Source organism: Hyperoodon ampullatus, assembly GCF_949752795.1.
Source record: "Hyperoodon ampullatus genome assembly, chromosome: 2".
Taxonomy (NCBI): domain Eukaryota; kingdom Metazoa; phylum Chordata; class Mammalia; order Artiodactyla; family Ziphiidae; genus Hyperoodon; species Hyperoodon ampullatus.
This window is the reverse complement of record NC_136915.1, coordinates 61,224,741-61,248,474: the sequence shown is the minus strand read 5'-3', so window position 1 is coordinate 61,248,474 and position 23,734 is coordinate 61,224,741. Positions and strand designations below refer to the sequence as shown.

At 34.4% G+C, this 23,734-nt stretch overlaps 1 protein-coding gene across 3 annotated transcripts in view; it reads right to left on the bottom strand.

The window, feature by feature from the left end:
- LRRC7 (leucine rich repeat containing 7) overlaps positions 1–23,734 on the bottom strand; it is a gene marked incomplete at both ends in the record, with an annotated part of 384,656 nt that overhangs the window by 233,491 nt on the left and 127,431 nt on the right. For all 3 annotated transcript variants that reach the window (XM_079697001.1, XM_079697002.1, XM_079697003.1), the window contains 2 exons: positions 11,344–11,400; positions 15,218–15,307. In XM_079697001.1, the coding sequence (XP_079553127.1) occupies positions 11,344–11,400; positions 15,218–15,307 (147 nt within the window). The remainder of the gene's footprint in view (positions 1–11,343; positions 11,401–15,217; positions 15,308–23,734) is intronic.

Here is a 23,734-nt window from a genome sequence, read left to right as displayed (position 1 = left end):
CTAGACTTCTGTGGCACTTCCTACGTTTGGTTTCCTTCTTAACTCTCTGGTTGTTCATTCTGAGGATCTTCTGTAGAATCCCCTTCCATACTTAAACTATGAATATTAAAGTGTCCTAGGTTTAATTTTGGGTCCTCAATTCTTCTCTATTTATACTCTCAATTGGTTAACTCGATCAATCTTATTTTTAAATATCATCTATAGTGTGATAACTCTTAAATTTATATCTCTATCTTCCTGAGCATATGGCTTATGTATTCCACTGCCTACACTTGATGTTCTAATAGGCATCTCCAACTTTTCTTTGCCAAGATCAAACTTCCGATTCCCCACATCTACTCCTCTTCAAATTTTCTCTACATCAGGAAATTATGCCACCAGTCACCTTGTTAGTCAAACCCAATCTTTGGGAATGCTCCTAAATTCCTCCTTAAATCCTTAACTTTTCCTCTCATCACAGATCCTTTCCATCAGCAAGGTTCCACCTCCAAATGGATCCCAAATCTGACCACTTACCACCACCAGAGTACAATCCTAGACCAAACTACCATAATTTCTTGTCTACACTATTGCAATCATCTCTTAATTTGTGTCTTTTCAGTTTTGTCCACCTAGAAACTCTTCTCTGCAGAGTGGCCAGACAGATCTTTGTAAGGTTTGGTCAAATCACACTTCTCCCTTGCTCAAATACTCAAAGTGCTTTTCATTGCAATTAGAATATAGTCTTAATTTCCAAACATAGCTCACAAGGCATGTCATCATTTTGCCCCACCTGTCTCTCCAACCTTGTCTCATACTCCTTCACTTTGTGCTCATTATGTTCTGGCTACACTGGCCTTTTTGTTCATGACACAACAGGCTTGCTCCCTTCACAAGTGTTTTTACACCTGCTGTTCCTTGTTGTTGTTTTTGCTCTTCCTCTAGAACTTTGTATTACTCTCATCATTTAAATCGTGCAAAGCCCACCTTTTCATAAGGGTCTTTTCTGACCAGCCTAGCCAAAAAACAAAGAATAAAAAAAATCCAAAAACCAACAATCAACCAATTAAACAACCAAAAAAAACCCCAAATCCAATCACTTCCTATAGCATCATCCTGTTTTCTTTATAGCAATTGCTTGTCTTATTCACTTATTTGTTTATGTGTTTGTCATCTGTCTCCCTTAATTAGACTTGAAAATCTTTGAAGAAAAGAGAATCTGTCTTTATTGTTCATTGTCATATTGTCACATCCTCTAGCACATAGAATAGTGTCTGACACATGTTAGGTACATACTCAATTAAAGTTTAAACTGACTTGTTCATTATATGAAGTGAGAATTTATTGGTAAGTGTACAGAGGCACAAATCTGCAAGTCATATTTAGGGGATTAAGTGGGGAGTAATTGGAGGGAACTTGGGGGTCAGGCTGTGAAGGGTCTTGAATGTCATGTTTAGTGGTTTGGACATTATTGTAAAGGCATGGGAAGCCAAAGATTTTAAATATTAAATTCTCTCTTAAATAAAACCTTGAGTTATGAGATCTTCCTTTTATAAGACTAAAGTATGTTAAGTATATTTTAAAATGTATTTCTACTTATTTGGATGTAATATTTAAAGAGATGCCCTTTAAGATTCTATTTAGTATAAGAAATGTTTTTACTTTTGCTTCTAAAATTTCATGAGATATTTAATCAAAATAAAGCTTTTGCCTGTAAAAATCTGTTTAATTTAGAAATGTTTTATGATAATCAGAAGAGTCAATAGCTTTAATGTAACTTAAACACACAATTTATTTATCTAAGTTGCTATTGAACATTTCTTAATAGAGATGTGTTATTCTTACTTTTTAACCACTTCATGTAGCATATTTTCTATCCCATCTTTATAGAACAAACATAAATCTGAAGAGCTAATGCTTGATAAGAGTCACAGTGCTTTAATCTGATTAATTTTATTTCTAATCTTACTTATAAAATTATACAGCATTTACTTTATAACTAGAAAAGATTGTTATTATGTACTAAATGTTAACAGAAGTACTTTTAATGTACTGAATTAAGTTTAACTATAAAGAGAAAATGAATAGAAATACAGTGTAGTTAGGTAAAGGTTTGGGATAATTTTGAATATAGATAATGTAAAACTAAACATAATGGAATAGGAAGTTTGGCAAGGAAGAATTCACAGTTTTTTAAAGCCATAAAAGGGCAAATTAAAATCTCATATTACTAAAAGGAAATGCAAAATATACATTCAAGGAAATTAATGTCTTGAAGTTAGTATCTTATGTGAATGTTTATTTTTAATATTGCTCAGGTATTGATCTTAAATGTCACAGAAACTGTGGAAAACTATAGCAACATAAAAATATTTCTCTTTCATCTGTTCAGCAGGAAATCAAGCTTTTTTAGGATGTATTTTGCATATTGAAAGACCTGATTTAACCCTGCCTTGAATAGAGAGAAGAACGGAGGCACGAAGAAAGTAGAAAATCTATGGAGAGTTAGATATATTTCACTTGTTTTCATGTGTCCTATTGAGCCAATTATCAGTAATAGTTTGTTATTTACTCATCAAGAGTCTTTTAAAAATGAAAATCAAAACAGGTGGCAGGGAAAGCTTTTCAAATGCTGGAATAAAACATATCTCCTAACGATTAGTTTTTTCATGCACTTTCTAAAATACCAGAGAAGGACCCCAGTGAAAATCAATTCACCATTTCCTCTTGAATGCCCACTGTTGCTGAAACTGTTCCATCCCAAAATTAGTAATTGGAAAGAAAAAATCATGCTGCTCAGCAGTTGCTTCCTTGAGAGTTGGACTGTGGGGTTGGACCTTCAAATAACATAGTCAAAATGACAAAAAAGTCTCTCACAAAATGAAACTTATTAGATTCCTGAGTCAAACTATAATCAGATCAAAATTCCTGCAAAACTCTGCCTTGAAAAAACTCTAGCAGAGTTTCTAAGCTACCACTCTGAATGCAGAATCCATGGTTAATTTCACAGCAAAAGTGATGGGAAAATTAAGGGATGACTTGGAGTTTTTCAGAGAGAAAAAGGGAAGGTTCTAAGGAAGATGCTTGGAGATACAAAGCTGCATTGTATACTGTATATAGCAGAGACACTCTGTGGGATGGTGAATGTTGAAAGATAATGACACTGGAAATGTTGACTCTAAGCTGTGAAGTGTCTTGACATGTTTGTCTTCTGCAAGCTGTGGGCAGTCATTGTGAGGTTTTACATTAATATGTGTCATGGTGTATTTTAGTAAGAAAGCTCTGACAAGAATAAGGAGATGGATTACAATGGAGGAGGTAGGAAGAATGAGTTACTGCAGGCTAAGACGGGTAATATTAAAGACCTCAAGTAGGGCAATGACAGAAAGTAGAGAAGAGTGTTTAGATGTGGCATAAGTTGATGGACAGTGGATTTGGGGGTAGTAGGAGAGGAAAATAGAATTGAGATTTCTAATTTCTGTAATTAGGTGGATGGTACTGTCAGTAGGCAGTATATAATAAGATGCCTGGGATTTCTGTTTTGTTTGGTTTGGTTTGATTTGGTTTTTCTTGGAGTGGTGAGTGGAGAAGAGAGATGAAGGTGATTTCAGTTTTGAAATGTGGTGAATACTCCATTTGGGTTCTGGCTATTGGAATATGGAATTTGAAATCAAGTAAATCTGTATAATTCACCATATCTGAGACCACAGGAGTAGTCTGTTAGCTAGGTCCTTTGTGTCTTTGTATATTTTTACAAGACTCTGAGACCAAGATCAACACTAATGTAAAGTTCAGAATATATTACATCTTTAGTAAAGATATTACATTTTTCATAAAGGGGAGAGCAATCATCCACATTAAATTGTTTGAATTTGTAAATCTGCAAATGTTGAATATGTTCCTCTCAGTTCTTGTTGAGAGTTTTTATTTATTTTTTATCATGTATTTTACTATCTGAGTTCAATTCACCCAAAGAAACTACAAACCTTAAAAAGAAAAAAAATAGTCTTTAAGAATTGATTAGTAGCTTCATTTGCAAATATTTTCTCCCATTCTGATGGTTGTCTTTTCATCTCGTTTATGCTAATCTTTCCTTGAATGCTTTTAAGTTGTCTAAGTACCATAGAACACACCTTTGTTTAAATGCTTTTATGGTTCTAAATAATCATGACTCATTTTCACCAACTATTATGCAAAATATATTTCACAGTTTAAAGACGGCAATGACCACCCAATATTCTTTTAAAATAAAGACACTGAAGTTCAAAGAATTTAAATAATTCATAAACAAGAAGCAAGGGCCTGAATACAAGTCCAGGTTTGTCTGACTGCAAAGTATACCCTCATTCAAGTACATTCTGGCTCTTCTTACGTGAAATAGAACTAAGTATAGGCTAATTGTTCCATGAGAGACTAAGCCTTGAGATCTTATGAAACTGAAGTCATAGCACTTTCAACCTCGCTATTATACCAGGCCGTTTTCATCTTTTGGTAAATTTAATCATCAGGGATCAGAGTGGCTATTGATTGAAGTATTCTGAAAACAGCGATTTGATCCCATGGTTTTATGTGGTTTTTGTGCCCTCCCCCTAACTCCTCACTGGACTCGACACAACCTTAGCTAACCATAATACTCTCAACCTTAATTTTATGTTGAAAATACAAGGCTAAAAAGAAATATAATTAGCTCACATGTTAGGGAGCTCACACTCTTTTGTGAATCGTTGGAAAGCATATATTTGATAATTTAGAAGGGAATCTAATAATTATATTGTTAGAATGCATTATAATTTGTTGAATGCTTTTAAATATAACATGTCATAATTACCACTTATTTCATTTGAATTTAAAATATAAGACCCTGTGAGAAGAAGTAAAAAAAAATCCTAGTTCTAAGTGCGATTCTCTAAAGCCAGAGGGCACTAATACGGTTACCCTTGATTAGCTAGCTTGTCACATTATCACCTTCGAAAAAGAAAACCCAGAATGGGAGGGTACCATGGGTGTAACAAAACACCATACCTTGTAAATTGATATTCATTCATAAAAGCATAAGGTAGTACCACTATAAAAATAAACTGTATCCAGTTATGTATTACAGTCACAAAAAGAGTTAATAGAAACATCAAAAAGCTATTTTGTAAGCTGTGCCTGACAAAGGAATTTTTTGTTACAATAGCACTAAGGAAACTATTGATGTATTTCATTGTAGTAACCAGTACAGTAATGTCAAATGAGATAAATTCATTAATAGGACACTGAAATGAGAATAGAAAATGACTTATTCACACCTGTCCGGTTTAGAATACATATTGTTTTATGACTTTTTCTTCATTATGCTGACAATGATAACTGGTAGAAAAATAGATAATAAAGGAAGAGAGGTTTTAAAAAAGAAAACATGACAAATACATTATATTTTTGTAAGTCTGCCTAAAGAGTAATCTTATTTAAAAAATATAAATGAACTTATATGAAAACTAAAAACATGTTATTTGCAAATAAACAGAAATTTGAGTGAAAATTATGAATATGGAGTATTTATTGCCATTCAGGTTAGGAAAAAATCCACAATATATATATTATTCACATATATAAAACCTCTATCACTGAAATTCTCATTTTTATAAATAGTTAAGCATTTTAGCACATAAATACCTACTCTCCCTGGCCCTCTATATCTACAAGAATTTCGCACATAAAGCTGATAATTTTCTCAGTGTTAATAGTGTTTATTTTTTAATTTTTGTATGAAAATAGCTTTTTAAAATAAGTTTTTATGTTGAAACAATGCAAAAAATTATAAAAAAAACTTCAAAGTACGATACAAATAACTTTTGTGAACTACTCGATGGTAAACTACAAACCTGGTGCCCCATCATTCCCCAGTACTTTAGTGTGTATTTCTTACAAACAAGAACATTCTCCTACCAAACCAAAGCAACCATCCAAATTAGGAAATTAACATTGATACATTGCTACCATCTAATCATCAGACCCTACCCAAGTTTTGCAAGTTTTGCCAGGTGTCCCAATAATTTTTTTTTTAATAGCAGAAGAATCAATTGAGAAGCACTGCTTTTAGTTATAATGCCTCTTTAGTCTTCTTCAGTCTGAAACATTCCCTCCGTCTTTTCTTAACTTTCATGATCTAGTGTCTCTCATTAACAGTGCTTTAATGTACCTCTGGTTTCAATTTATATTTATAATTCAAGGTTATCTTTTTCTTAGAGTATTTCCAGATAACGTACGATGCTTCAGCACCTTCTGTGAATATATGTGTGTTGTGTGTGTGTGTCTTTAGACATTCACAGAGGGGGAATACTGTAGAGTTTCTGAACCTTTGTCTTTGGGTGGGGGGGAACACAATAAAAGCAATGATGCTCAAGGAATAAAATCATGTAAATAATAAATACATCATTTACTAGTTTTCAAGTTTACATAGCTTAGTAGTTTCAAAGTATCATTCATGCTTATACTTGGAAAGTTTTCCATTCAATTATTCCTTAATGATTTTTTTTCTATGGAGAGTCCAAAAATTGTCATAGATGATAGTGAAATAGAATTCTATTAATAACCCCAAAGAAAATTTGCTCAACACAATGTTATCTTTTGAGTGAATATACTAGAAACAGTTATATGATTAAAATAATCCACTCAACAAATTTAGTTCTTTAAAATTGAGAGGGCCCTCTTTTTGGTGCTCTGTCATAGTATACTAGGTATTTTGACATGGCTTATTTTACATAAAAAGCCAAATCTACTTCTAGGTGAAAATAAAAATGTGAAAACTCACAATGGGCTATGAATATATTGGAAATAGAGACAATTCGGATTTTACAATTAATATGTTTCTGGATTCCATAGCTTTTTCCAGCTTCACAAAGAGTCTAGGATCTAAAAGAAGTTGTTGCTACTTCAGACTTATCATTTCTCTAATGGAATCCCTTCTTCTAACAACTTTTAGAGTACCTTATCCATCAAGTTCATCCATTTTTCCCTTTTTGGATTTGTTCACCAGGGTTTACTTACTTATTGATATTTCCCCAGCAATTCCACTGCAACATGTTTGAAATATTCCTCTCTTAGTTATTCTATTATGGCAGCAGATCGAGGAATCACATTTCATGCCTTGTGTTCCCAGGTGGCAGGGCAAATATAAACATTAATATTAGCTTAACCTGTGTTTCCTTTCTTCATATTATTTCATATATTTATAATTATCACAGACAAATTTACACAAGATCATATTTTGGCTCAATTTGAAACAAAGTTACAGTCATAATGTTATCAATGGACAGGCCATATTTTAACTTTAAGGTTTTAGAAAAATTCTCATAAAAATGGAAAATTTTTATTTAAAGATAAAACCCACCATTATTACTAACCATTTGTATGCTGTTATGTTACCTCCATGGAAATGGTTCCTCAATTTCATTTTAAAATATTATCTTATCCCTTTATTTTTATCTTGACATATGTTTCTTAACTAAATGTATCACTTTTTAATGACAAAGTCAAAGAAATAAGTCATAATACTTTTGGATTTTCTTTAGTTGTTATAAATATTAATTGCCTTAATTTGAAATTATTTTCTTCCATTGTCATGACTTGGTTATTATATGTAACTTGAAACCACCTGAAAAACAGAGTGTGTAAGTGTCTGTGTGTGTGTGTGTGTGTGTGTGTGTGTGTGTGTAGGTTTAAAATTCAAGGCTCAGGCTTCCCTGGTGGTGCAGTGGTTGAGAGTCCGCCTGCCGATGAAGGGGACATGGGTTTGTGCCCCGCTTCGGGAAGATCCCACATGCCGTGGAGCGGCTGGGCCCATGAGCCATGGCCGCTGAGCCTGCGCTTCCGGAGCCTGTGCTCCGCAACGGGAGAGGCCACAACAGTGAGAGGCCCGCGTACCGCAAAAAAAAAAAAAAAGAAAAAAGAAATTCAAGGCTCAGCTATCAGCCACTGAGAATCCACTAACCATTTATTCTTTTTGCCTTCATGATGCTCACCAAAGACTCATCTTATTTTTTTTTTCTTTTTTCTTTTTTTTTTTTTTTTGCGGTATGTGGGCCTCTCACTGTTGTGGCCTCTCTCGTTGCAGAGCACAGGCTCCGGAAGCGCAGACTCAGCGGGCATGGCCCACGGGCCTAGCCACTCCGCGGCATGTGGGATCTTCCCAGACCGGGGCACGAACCCATGTCCCCTGCATCGTCAGGCGGACTCTCAACCACTGTGCCACCAGGGAAGCCCTCATCTTATTTTAATATTTTGTATCCTATATTATTTTCTATGGGAAAAAATAATCAAGTGACACAAAATGTCCAGGTCACATGACAGATATTTCTCATTGTGAATCAATATATCAGCATTCTTGTTTATTTATTGAGTACTCCCCTATATGCTGGGCACTGATTTAGGCACGGGAGATTCAGCAGTGACAAAACAGAAAAAAATTCCTTTTCTGAACAGAACATATGTTCTCCTGAGGAGATCATCTCCAAGCAAACAAAAAGTCAATACAATTTAGAGAACCATAAGTGTGAAAAATCAAACGGAAGAGTGAAATGGTATAGAGGCTAAGGGGGAGCAACCTTATATGATGTGATTGGGGAAAGCCTCCAAGGAGGCACCATTTGAAGAAAGATAGGAATCCTAAGGAAGCTGTAGCCTGAACAGATTTGAGGTAAGAGAATTCCAGAGAGAAACAGTTAGTGCAAAATCTCCAAAATGGGAACAAATTCATTTTTGGACTACCCTTCAAAATTAATTAAGAGGATACTTCTGCTATGAGGACAAATTTTATCATAGAAGTTAAAGGTTTTTTCTGTTTGGTTATCTAGTTTTTTCCAGATATTCAATGTCCTCAATTATTAAACATAATCAAGAATGACTGTATCAATGAGTTTTAAGCAAATGTGTACCTTAGGAAAGGAACAGTGTGAAAAAATTGATAATACTAAATTCTATTTAATAACAGAAAGAATTTGTCCTAGAATCTGCACATATCAAAATGTCTCTATCAGTTTACTTTAAAGAGACATTTTAATGTATGTTATATCATAATTCTTCACATTTTTACATTTTTCATAGCTTGCCAGGCATTTAGACATTAAGACAGAAGATGAAAAGAAGAGAAAATCACTGAAGACCTGCTAAAGATTTGACATCTTGTTTGTGTCCATGAGGAAATCATGAGCTATCTCTTCTTGGAGTAATTATTAAAAAGCTATAATTGTTTTTTCTAAAACTATCTTTCTTCCTTTATTTTCATTAGAAGTGTAAAAATAAAGGATAGTAGAAAGCTCTCATATATCTCTCTATTACAGGTCTAGATTGGTGATCAGAAGGTACTACGTATAATACATAGTAAAAACAGAGTTCATCTTTATTCTCGACAGAACTTTCTGCAATTCTCATTTTTATAGACTTCAAAACTAGGATAAAGTTCACCATATATTATGCATGTCCTTGGGTCTTTTGATTTTTGTCTATAAGGTAAAAAATAAGCATACTAGATTGAAAATAATTTTGAAAATTTTTTAAATGTAAAAACTGTAACAGCTATACAAATTGTACAAATATAACAGTCTACCAAGGAAACCTCGTGTCATTTCCACACATCTTTACAAGTTTTTTAAAAATTGCCAAACAAAGTTAAATGCATATTATTCTACTTATTTGAATTCTGTTTGATACTGGGCCACTGCCTCACAGCCTACAGAATACCCATGCACCAATTAGGAGCATTGTTATTCATTACTCTGAACTGTTCACACATCTATCTCATATAAAGTCCATATTACCCATCTATGGTCAGGCTTTATATTTAAATTTATATTTTAATAATACATAGTTAAAAATCTGACAACCTGTGTCCGATTTATTTTTTATTTCATTTCAAAACTGTTATTTAAGAGCAGAGGGGAAAGCATTCTCCTCCACACCTTCAATATTTTCTCTTTGACCCAAATGCTCATGTTTAGGTGAAGGAGACAATTACTCTTTCACAGTAGTTTAGTGTGTAATTAGCCTTGTTTTCACTTTACTTTAAATGTAGACATTTAAAACATGGGGGTTGGAAATGCATTTGCAGTAGATTAATGCTGAACAAGTAACACCTTCAACCATATTCGCATTTCTGTTTGTGCCCCCAACGTGGAAGAGGTGCCTTCTAAGACTATGCATAGTGCTTTGGCTTAGAGAAAGACCACTCAAAAGTGCAGGGTATCCAGATATGGTGACATTCCTCCTTTTCACGTTCTCGCCTTGTCTTCCACTTATGGAGGAATGAATAGATATTTTATCTCTATGTATATATTTAAATTAAATCTGTATAATAATTAAAAGTTTTATATTGCCCTGACAGAATTTCCATACTTATCTGTGTAACAAAATGTACTTGAGAGTATTGTATTGATATACTGGCTCAAAAAAATCAATGAAATTCAGTGTAGTTTGCTTAGAGAAGGAATATAAAAAGAAAAAAATAAAATTAAGTTTTGGTTCAGCAGACGAAAGGTCTCTAAATCCTGCTGACATGTTTCAAAAATTAATCACTGTACTCAATATTTTTCAGCAATACTGCAGGAGGGTTAAAAATAGCAACATAGTACTTTCAATATTTTAACTGTAACATATACAAGTCATAATTATTTATTTGAGTAAAAAAATCCCCACTTTAAAGAATTTTTGACTTTCAAAGATATTTTTTTCTGTACAGCACAAAATTCTATCATTAGACATAAATAAGACAAAGCAGGATGAAACAATTTTATTAAACTAAACATTGAATAAAATGTTGGAGATTAGTTTTTACATAAAAATATTCTGTATTTTTATGTAAACCAGATTTTAAACAGACTATTAAAAAGGTACAGTTTGAAAGAATGTATAAATATAAATTTTCTGACAAATCATTTTAGGATCTCTGGAAACATTTTAATCATTTTTATGAAATATTTTTGTATATTTTTGATTTAAAAACTGAAAATTATCTCAAACCATAAATTAACTTGAAATGTTAAGCATTCTATTAGGTTGAACCTTTTGAAACTGTTGATGATTTGGGGGCTATAAAAATGTCAGTTTCTTAAGTTTCAATGCAGTAACTTCCTGGTGTGTATGTTCAGCTATGAGAAGAATCTTAAATGGTCTCTTCCCACCTTTACTTGTAATTACACAGTTTTATAAAGCAGATACATTCTTAATATGAATCCCTTATAATACTGTACATTTTAGCCTCTAGAAAAAAATTGTAGAAAAATTAAGTCAATCATAATGACAAAGCATACCCAAGGTAAAAATAGCTGTCTTTTTCCTACTAGTGAAAAGTCACAATTCAAATTTAGAAAATACTCAGCCACTTACTTTGGTAGAGTTTTCAAGTGATTTTCTCTTAACTCCAATATCCGCAATTTGGCAAGTCTGTAGAAATAAATTTAAAAATTGCTTCTTAATATTTCTATATAAAACAATATTCTTATGGTAAAGTAAACTGTTACTTTATTATCCAAACAACTATGTCCAAACATTACATACCATGGTTACAGATTTTTAAGAATTATGCAAATTGGTTATGAGTAGGGTTGAATCAACATTGGAGAATAACAAATATCCTTTTCTTAAAAATAAAGTTTTTTCAAAGATATCATTGAGACCAAGTCATCTAAATCTCCTATGTTTTATAAAATTATATTCACTGTTGTTTGATTGTATGCATTCAACAGATTATTGAATATCTACTAAATACTAGATGCTGCATTCACTGAAACATGGTGATACTTCCCCTCAAGAGACAATAAATGAAGTTGTAATGCAAATAATATAGCATAGTGGCTAAAAGCTTGAGCTTTGTGATCAGACAGATCTGGGTAAAATTCAGACTCTTTCATATCCTATCTGTTTTTTGCTGTGTGACACTGGGCAAATTAATTAACTCCTCATAACTCCAGTTTCCTCATCTATAATGAGCATGTGATAATAGTACAAAATTTATAGGGTTTTGAATATTAAATGATGGCACACATGTAAAGCATAATGCCTGGCACACCATAAGTTTTAGTATGTTTTAGGTTATTACTATTCTTTAATTGAAAAATGGGAAAAGTGCTGTATAATATACCATATTTAATTGACTCTGAGATTAACATCTGAACATTTCAAGTGGATGCACATTTAAAAATTTATAGTATCATCTAGCCTATGATAGTACTGGAGTTGGGATAATCTTGTGAAGGGGATGAGAAGTGTTCACAGTTTCTGTTGCTTGCATAACATTTGTAATTAGAAATGCATTTCACATTTAAGTATTTGTTAGTATTTGCAATCTGGGACATGCTATTGTTACTAATGCCTATACTGAGCTTTAAAATGTACTCAGTTGAGGCTACTTTAGGACAAATGTTAATTGAATTATCCAAATCCTTAGTGATGTGGGAATATTTCACTATTTGAACTATACAATTCACCTACAAGGTCCCATATTTACGGTGCTTTTAGTTATTCAACTAGTTCTCTTCTCCTTTCCTTTTTGTTTTGAGTTCTACCAAATTTCCAATTTAGTTTTAATCTTATAACTCAATCTTTATTTGAAATAAAGTGATTTAGTCTTTCACAGCATGGGTATATCACTAGTTAAAGAAGTTTCTTAAACATTTATATATCTCAAATCTTCTTAATATTTGTACTATTGTAATAATATTTTATGACTTAGTTTGGCCTTTAGGAGCACTAAATCTCAGGTTTTAGAAAGTATCTTAAAACATTCTTTTGTTAAATTATCCAGCTGAAAGTTATAGAGCTTTTTAGATTACAATAATAAAATAGAGCATTTTTTTGGCAGACAATTCACATAAAATTGAATTTTAATTCCTAAGTGGTTTGGATTTTGGTATTATGTTATCTGTTTGCCCAAATTTCTTCCCCTATATTAGGACTAGTAAAAAAGAACTGACAAAATGCAAGACAAAAAAGTGTGTCTTAGGGAGATAAACATTTCCTGATTTAATAAACCAAAGGTATATTTGTAGTGTTGTCATTAGTACAAGAAGGAAAATCTACTTTATGTGGACAAATGGTGAAGTATCAATTCATTTAAAAATGAGGCAAATGCTCTTTTGAATATCTGTGAATTTTCAGAACTGCCCAAGTGTATGGTATTCATAGGTATTGTGAAATCATGATGTACAAAAGTAAGGGAATTTGGAAAAAACTTTCGAGGTGATTTCTGTGTGCAAATGGAGGCTACTACCTGTTAAGGGACTTCATTATTCCACTAGGTTCTTCTTAATGTCATATATTAGCTTCTGCCAACAGATTGGTGCCGAGTTATACTCAGTCTGTTATTTGAACAATTTTAAAGATGATCATTTAGAAAAATGCAGTTAACAATAAACTTAAAATGTCTTAACTTTCAAGATATATCTTTTATATTTAAAATAGCCAAGACATGGAAACAAAGTTTCCATTGACAGATAAATGGATAAAGAAAATGTGTGCATATATATGTATGCATGTGTGTGTATATGTGTGTGTATATCTATGTATCTATCTATCTATCTATCTATATATATATAGTCATAAAAATTAAGAAAATCCTGCCATTTGCAACAACATGGATGGACCTTCAGGGCATTATGCTGAGTGAAATAAGTTGGGCAGAGAAAGATGAATACTGCATGATCTCACTTACATGTGAAATCTAAAAAGAAAAAAAAAAACTCATAGAAAAAGAGATCAGATTTGTGGTTACTAGAGGTGGGGGTGGGGTGGGGGAACTGGGTGAAGGTAGTCAAAAGATACAACTTTACAGTTATAAGATAAATAAGTACTGGGGATGTAATGCACAACAGTATTATTATAGTTAACACTGCTGTATGGCACATGGTATATTTGAAAGCTCCTAAGAGAGTAAATTCTAAAAATTCTCATCACAAGGCAAAAAACTTTTTCTTTGTAATTATATGAGGTAATGGATGTTAACTAAATTTATTGTCCCAATCATTTTGCAATAAATTTGTCATTACTATGTTATATACCTTAAACTCATATAGTGCTATGTGTCAATTATACCTCAATAAAACTGAAAGAAAAAAAATTCACTCTAGAACATCTAGAAAACATTGAAAATATAAAGATAAAAATAAAAATCATCCATAATTTCACTTCCAAGGAAATAGTCTTTTATTTCATGTACATTCATATTAGTATGGAAAACAGTTTATATATAGCTATGATATGTTTTGAACATAACATCATAGGAATTAAAAGATATTCCTCTAGGCAAGATTATAAATTGCTACATGGTATTGTCATATGGATGTACCATAATATATTCAACCAATCTCCTAGATGGATGTGTGCTTCCATATTTTTCATATTGTAAATAATGATAAACATCCTTGTCCATAAATCCTAGTGTGATACATGATGATATGATACATTTCTAGAAATGAATTACAAAGGCAGTGGTTGTAAATATTTTCAAATCTTTTAAAGCTCACTGCCCTGCAAGGAGTATATAACATTCTACAGTTTCATCAGCAGTGTGAGGTTATCTCTCTCCTCATAGTCTATAAATAAATTTACACTTTTTATAACATGCTAGAGCACAAAGACCCTCTGTTGTCATATTAAGTTGTACTATTTTTATTATTTATGATGATAAACATTTTTTGCGTTGCCAATTTGTACATTTATTATGAACTGCCAGTATGTGTCATTTACCCATTTTTTTCTAATGAGAACTTTAACTTCATACGCATTTGTAAGAATTCTTTATAAGTTAAGGATATAATTTACTTTCATATTCAGTGGAAATATTTTCCTATTTATTGTTTTACCTTAATTAAAAAATTTTTTTCTAATATTATTTTATTTTAAAAGCATTTTATGAATTCAAATCTATCCATTTATGATATTTTCTTTTGTTTCTATGCTATAAAGGCATTTTCCAACTCAAGAGTCAAAAATATTCATGTGCATTGTTTTCCAGATCATTTCTGATTTTATTTTTTTTATATTTACCTCTTTAATTCATCTGGAATTTGATTATTAATGACATGTAAAGACCTAACTTAATTTTTTGCAAAATGTTTCATTAATTGACATTGTCTCATTTACTGGACAAGAATGAGGGTGTCTTTAATTCCAATGGTCACTTTTGAAGCCTCACCTACTGATGCTGGTACAGTACTTACCTAAAGTGAAAGAAAATTGTATCATTTAAACTTCTTATTCTTACCTTCCAAAATTGGCTGGAAGAAATTCAAGAAAGGCATCATTCAGGTAGAGCTGGGTCAGGTTTAGAAGCTGTGTGAAGCCATCAGGGAGTCTAGAAAGGAGTTAAAGGTTTAGTCATTGCATAGATGTTGCCATAGAAACAGAACAAAAATATATATCTTTAAGGAGAAAAAATAGAAGTGTAATACATTTTCAAATCTCCTTTGGTATCACAGCAATGGAAGAATTTACTGAGCATGTTGTTACAGCTTGAAACTTTTGCCTGTTATTTAAATAAATTGGTATTCACCCACCTCCACACTGCTTTCCTATGCTGAGATTTATGTCATTGCCAAAGTCAGAGACATCATTTATTACTGTTGCCCTAACCTTATGCACACCAGTGAGATATTTTTATGGAAATTTCAAGTTGTATGACATGTTTTGTAATTTTAAATTTAATGTATTTTCTCAATAGCATATTCACATATATAGTCAGGCAATGCTATCTACTCATTCAGTTAATAATTAAAATTTGTCTACAGTTTGTGACAATGATGACTAAAGCTGCCCAACATGAAGAGGGAAGGAGTATTTTGTCCCTTTAACTGATAATTTCTTTAATTCAGGCCCAACATACATGTACATTATAATTCAAATTGATCCAATTCATGTGCATTGAACAAGAACATTGTCACAGTTATTAAACCGAATCCTAAAGATTTTAAGAAGCATTAAAAGAGTTGAGAAAATATCCTATGGGAAAACCTTACTAGTTAGATAAAACAATTATTTGAAATGTTTAAATCAGTTTTACCAAAAAGATTTAACTCCAGGATTTTTCTTAAAAGGATAATTTTTTTTAATAAGTAAATTCCAACTTAAAAATTTTAATGTCTTTACCTAGGCTTTAGACAAGACCATGTTCTTTCACAAAATACTTCTGAATACTGTTCATATCTGCCTTCCCCTAAAATTCCAACCTATCTCCTTCCTTGAATTTACTGACAAAATTATTTAAAGAGCTGCCTCTACTCACTATTTTTTACTTTACTCTGCAAGCTATTGCTTTCTGGCATCTACCCTAACTCTATTCCTGAAACTGCACTCACCAAAGGCTCTTAAGCCCTAATTCCATTAACTTCATTTCATTTTGTAACCCACACTGCCTAGCAACAGTTGCCATCACTGATTTTTCTCTCCTTCTGGACTTCTAATATACTCTTCCTGTTCTTCCCCCTACTCCTGGAACACTATATCTGAGTTTCATTGCACGGTTTCTCTCTTTCCTCTGACCAATCTTTGGTTATGAAATGTTTTATGTATATAAAAGAGTATAGCAGAACACTCTATACAAAAATCACAACAAGTTCCTTTTTGACCTACCCCTTGGAGAAATGGAGATAAAACCAAAAATAAACAAATGGGACCTAATGAAACTTAAAAGCTTTTGCACAGCAAAGGAAACCATAAACAAGATGAAAAGACAACCCTCAGAATGGGAGAAAGTATTTGCAAATGAAGCAACTGACAAAGGATTAACCTCCAAAATTTACTAGCAGCTCATACAACTCAATATCAAAAAAACAAACAACCCAATTCAAAAATGGGCAGAAGACCTAAATAGACATTTCTCCAAAGAAGATATACAGATTGCCAACAAACACATAAAAGGATGCTCAACATCACTAATCATTAGAGAAATGCAAATCAAAACTACAATGAGGTATCACCTCACACCAGTCAGAATGGCCATCATCAAAAAATCTACAAACAATAAATGCTGGAGAGGGTGTGGAGAATAAGGAACCCTCTTGCACTGTTGGTGGGACTGTAAATTGATACAGCCACTATGGAGAATGGTATGGAGGTTCCTTAAAAAACTAAAAATAGAACTACCATACGACCCAGCAATCCCACTACTGGGCATATACCCTGAGAAAACCATAATTCAAAAAGAGACATGTACCCCAATGTTCATTGCAGCTCTATTTACAATATCTAAGACATGGTAGCAACCTAAGTGTCCATTGACAGATGAATAGATAAAGAAGATGTGGCACATATATACAATGGAATAATACTCAGCCTTAAAAAGAAATGAAATTGTTATTTGTAGTGAGGTGGATGGACCTAAAGTCTGTCATACAGAGTGAAGTAAGTCAGAAAGAGAAAAACAAATACCGTATGCTAACACATATATATGGAATCTAAAAAAAAAAAAAAGTTTCTGGAGAACCTTAGGGTTAGGACAGGAATAAAGATAGAGAATGGACTTGAGGACACAGGGAGGGGGAAGGGTAAGCTGGGGCGAAGTGAGATAGTGGCATGGACTTATATATACTACCAAATGTAAAATAGATAGCTAGTGGAAAACAGCCGCATAGCACAGGGAGATCAGCTCAGTGCTTTGTGACCACCTAGAGGGGTGGGATAGGGAGGGAGTGTGGGAGAGAGATGCAGGAGGGAGGAGATATGGGGATATATGGATATGTATAGCTGATTCACTTGGTTATAAAGCAGAAAGTAGCACACCATTTTAAAGCAGTTATACTCCAATAAAGATGTTAAAAAAAAATAAGAGAGTATATATGTACCCACAGTATAATTTAATAAATAGAACCGGTACCTTTAACACCCTCTAGGTGTCCCTCCCTGACTACATCTATTTGCTCCACAAATTCCTGAATGATGTTTACTTTTCTGCTTTTTAAGGAGTTTTACCACACCTATTTAAATCCCTAATAAAAGAAAAAAAAGTCACATGGCTTTGCATATATTTAAACATTATATAAATCAAATCATACCATGAATATTTTTCAGAGACTTTTAATAATTCATATTATTAAATAATTCACTGATTAGTTAAATGAAATTCATTCATTTTGATGTAGAGGACTGATCACCATAACACAGTATTCCACTGTATGAATATACCGCTATTTATTTATCATTCTCCATCTAATTGAACATTACAGCTGCTTCTAGTTTTTTGCTTGTATTTCTATTATATGTTCTATTTATTTTTAACATATATTCTGGTGTACAAGAGTTTACTTAAGCCCCCGCGCCTTGAGCACCTCTGGCCCAGCCATGACTGTGCCGTGCCCGGATATTGGGCGGCGGGAAAAGAGCTTGAAGGGGTTAGTGCACCACGGCTAGCCCGGAGGGAGTCTGGGAAAAAGACTGGAGCTGCCGAAGAGGTAAGAGACTTTTTCTTCCCTCTTTGTTTCCTGGTGCGCGAGGAGAGGGGATTAAGAGCTCTGCTTAAAGGAGCTCCAGAGATGGGCGCGAGCCGCGGCTAAAGGCGCGGACCCTGGAGATGGGCATGGGACGCTGGGGCTACTGCTGCCGCCACCACGAGGCCTGTGTGTGAGCGCAAGACACTGTCCACGCCCCCCTTCCGTGGAGCCTGTGCAGCCCGCCACTGCTGGGGTCCCGGGATCCAGGGACGGCTTCCCCGGGAAAGCACACGGAGTGCCTCGGGCTGGTGCAACATCACGCCGGCCGCTGCCGCTGCAGGCTCGCCCCGCACTCCGTGCCCCTCACTCCCCCCCGGCCTGAGTGAGCCAGAGTCCCCAAATCAGCGGCTCCTTTAAACCCGTCCTGTCTGAACGAAGAACAGACGCCCTCCGGCGACCCACACACAGAGGAGGGGCCAAATCCAAAGCTGAGACCTGGGAGCTGTGAGAACAAAGAAGAGACAGGGAAATCTCTCTGTGCAGCCTCAGAAGCAGCAGATTAGAGCTCCACAATCAACTTGATGTACCTTGCATCTGTGGAATACATGAATAGACAACGAATCATCCAAAATTGAGGAGGTGGACTTTGAGGACAAGATTTAAGATTTTTTCCCCTTTTCCTCTTTTTACAACGAATTATCCCAAATTGAGGAGGTGGACTTTGAGAGCAAGATTTACGATATTTTCCCCCTGTTCTCTTTTTGTGAATGTGTATGTGTATGCTTCTGTGTGAGATTTTCTCTGTATAGCTTTGCTTCCACCATTTGTCCCAAGGTTCTATCCATCCTTTTTTTTTTAATTAATTACTTTTTTATTTTAATAATGCTACTATATTTTATCATACTTTATTCTATTTTACTTTATCTTCTCTCATTCTTTTTTCCTACCTTCCCTTCCTCCCTCCCTCCCTCCCTCCTTTCTTTCTTTCTTTCTTTCCTTCCTTCCTCCCTCCATCCCTCCTTTCTTTCTTCTTTCCTTTCTTTCCTTCTTTCTTTCTCTCTTTCTTTCTTTAACTAATTCTTTCTTTCTACTTTTTCTCCCTTTTATTCTGAGCCGGGTAGATGAAAGGCTCTTCGTGCTGCAGCCAGGAGTCAGTGCTGTGCCTCTGAAGTGGGAGAGCCAACTTCAGGACACGGATCCACAAGAGACCTCCCAGCTCCACATAATATCAAGCGGTGAACATCTCCCAGAGATCTCCATCTCAACACCAGCACACAGCTTCAGTTAACGACCAGCAAGCTACAGTTCGGGTCACCCTATGCCAAGCAACTAGCAAGACAGGAACACAACCCCACCCATTAGCAGAGAGGCTGCCTAAAAACATAATAAGGCCACAGGCACCCCAAAACACACCATCAGACGTAGACCTGTCCACCAGAAAGACAAGAACGAGCCTCAACCACCAGAACACAGGAACTAGTTGCCCCCACCAGGAAGCCTACACAAGCTACTGAAATGACGTTAGCCACTGGGGACAGACACCGAAAACAATGGGAACTACGAATCTGCAGCCTGCAAAAAGGAGACCCCAAACACAGTAACATAAGCAAAATCAGAAGACATAAAAACACACAGCAGGTGAAGGAGCAAGATAAAAACCTACCAGACCTAATAAATGAAGAGGTAATAGGCAGTCTACCTGAAAAAGAATTCAGAATAATGATAGTAAAGATGATCCAAGATTCTATTTCCAAGATCCAAAATCTTGGAAACAGAATAGACAAAATGCAAGAAACAGTTAACAAGGACCTAAAAGGACTAAAGATGAATCAAGCATTGATTATAAACACAACAGATGAAATGAAAAATACTCTAGATGGGATCAATAGCAGAATAATTAAAGCAGAAGAATGGATAAGTGAGGTGGAAGATAAAATAGTGGAAATAACTGCTGCAGCGCAGAATAAAGAAAAAAGAATGAAAAGAACAGAGGACAGTCTCAGAGACCTCTGGGACAACATTAAATGCACCAACATTCGAATTATAGGGGTTCCAGAAGAAGAGAAAAGAAAGGGACTGAGAAAATATTTGAAGAGATTATAGTTGAAAACTGACCTAATATGGGAAAGGAAATAGTTAATCAAGTCCAGGAGGCACAGAGAGTCCCATACAGAATAAATCCAAGGAGAAATACGCCAAGACACATATTAATCAAGCTGTCAAGAATTAAACACAAAGAAATCATATTAAAAGCAGCAAGGGAAAAACAACAAATAACACACAAGGGAATCCCCATCAGGTTAACAGCTGATCTCTCAGCAGAAACTCTACAAGCCAGAAGGGAGTGGCAGGACATAATTAAAGTGATGAAGGAGAAAAACCTGCAACCAAGATTACTCTACCCAGCAAGGATCTCATTCAGATTGGATGGAGAAATTAAAACATTTAAAGACAAGCAAAAGCTGAGAGAGTTCAGCACCACCAAACCAGTTTTACAACAAATGCTAAAGGAATTTCTCTAGGCAAGAAACACAACAGAAGGAAAAGACCTACAATAACGAACCCAAAACAATTAAGGAAATGGGAATAGGAACATACATATCAATAATTACCTTAAGTGTAAATGGAATAAATGCTCCCACCAAAAGACACAGATTGGCTGAATGGATACAAAAACAAGACCCATATATATGCTGTCTACAAGAGACCCACTTCAGACCTAGAGACACATACAGACTGAAAGTAAGGGGATGGAAAAAGATATTCCACGCAAATGGAAAACAAAAGAAAGCTGGAGTAGCAATTCTCATATCAGACAAAATAGACTTTAAAATAAAGACTACTAGAAGAGACAAAGAAGGACACTACATAATGATCAAGGGATCGATCCAAGAAGAAGATATAACAATTGTAAATATTTATGCACCCAACATAGGAGCACCTCAATACATAAGGCAAATACTAACAGCCATAAAAGGGGAAATCGACAGTAACACACTCATAGTAGGGGACTTTAACACCCCACTTTCACCAATGGACAGATCATCCAAAATGAAAATAAATAAGGAAACACAAGCTTTAAATGATACATTAAACAAGATGGACTTAGTTGATATTTATAGGACATTCCATCCAAAAACAACAGAATACACATTTTTCTCAAGTGCTCATGGAACATTCTCCAGGATAGATCATATCTTGGGTCACAAATCAAGCCTTGGTAAATTTAAGAAAATTGAAATTGTATCAAGTATCTTTTCCGACCACTGTGCTATGAGACTAGATATCAATTACAGGAAAAGAGCTGTAAAAAATACAAACAGATGGAGGCTAAAGAATACAATACTTAATAACAAGGTGATCACTGAAGAAATCAAAGAGGAAATTAAAAAATACCTAGAAACAAATGACAATGGAGACACGACGACCCAAATCCTATGGGATGCAGCAAAAGCAGTTCTAAGAGGGAAGTTTATAGCAATACAATCCTACCTTAAGCAACAGGAAACATCTCGAGTAAACAACCTGACCCTGCACCTAAAGCAATTAGAGAAAGAAGAACAAAAAAACCCCAAAGTTAGCAGAATGAAAGAAATCATAAAGATCAGATCAGAAATAAATGAAAAAGAAATGAAGGAAATGATAGCAAAGATCAATAAAACTAAAAGCTGGTTCTTTGAGAAGATAAAAAAGATTGATAAACCATTAGCCAGACTCATCAAGAAAAAAAGGGAGAAGACTCAAATCAATAGAATTAGAAATGAAAGAGGAGAAGTAACAACTGACACAGTAGAAATACAAAATATCATGAGAGATTACTACAAGCAAGTCTATGCCAATAAAATGGACAACCTGGAAGAAATGGACAAATTCTTAGAAATGCACAACCTACCAAGACTGAATCAGGAAGAAATAGAAAATATGAATAGACCAATCACAAGCACTGAAATTGAAACTGTGATAAAAAATCTTCCAACAAACAAAAGCCCAGGACCAGATGGCTTCAGAGGCGAATTCTATCAAACCTTTAGAGAAGAGCTAACACCTATCGTTCTCAAACTCTTTTAAAATATAGCAGAGGGAGGAGCACTCCCAAACTCATTCTACGAGGCCACCATCACCTTGATACCAAAAGCAGGCAAGGATGTCACAAAGAAAGAAAACTACAGGCCGATATCACTGATGAACATAGATGCAAAACTACTCAAGAAAATACTAGCAAACAGAATCCAACAGCACATTAAAAGGATCATACACCATGATCAAGTGGGGTTTATTCCAGGAATGCAAGGATTTTTCAATATATGCAAATCAATCAATGTGATACACCATATTAACAAATTGAAGGAGAAAAACCATATGATCATCTCAATAGATGCAGAGAAAGCTTTTGACAAAATTCAACACCCATTTATGATAAAAAGGAATCCAAATTGGAAAAGAAGAAGTAAAGCTGTCACTGTTTGCAGATGACGTGATACTATACATGGAGAATCCTAAAGATGCTACCAGAAAACTACTAGAGCTAATCAATGAATTTGGTAAAGTAGCAGGATACAAAATTAATGCACAGAAATCTCTGGCATTCCTGTACACTAATGTTGAAAAATCTGAAAGTGAAATCAAGAAAACATTCCCATTTACCATTGCAACAAAAAGAATAAAATATCTAGGAATAAACCTACCTAAGGAGACAAAAGACCTGTATGCAGAAAATTATAAGACACTGATGAAAGAAATTAAAGATGATACAAATAGATGGAAAGATATACCATGCTTCTGGATTGGAAGAATCTATTGTGAAAATGACTCTACTACCCAAAGCAATCTACAGATTCAATGCAATCCCTATCAAACTACCACTGGCATTTTTCACAGAACTAGAACAAAAAATTTCAAAATTTGTTTGGAAAAACCAAAGACCCCGAATAGACAAAGCAATCTTGAGAACGAAAAACGGAGCTGGAGGAATCAGGCTCCCTGACTTCAGACTATATTACAAAGCTACAGTAATCAAGACAGTGTGGTACTGGCAAAATAACAGAAAGATAGATCAATGGAACAGGATAGAAAGCCCAGAGATAAACCCACACATATATGGTCAACTTATCTTTGATAAAGGAGGCAGGAATGTACAGTGGAGAAAGGACAGCCTCTTCAATAAGTGGTGCTGGGAAAACTGGACAGGGACATGTAAAAGTATGAGATTAGATCTTTCCCTAACACCATACACAAAAATAAGCTCAAAATGGATTAAAGACCTAAATGTAAGGCCAGAAACTATCAAACTCTTAGAGGATAACATAGGCAGAACACTCTATGACATAAATCACAGCAAGATCCTTTTGGACCCACCT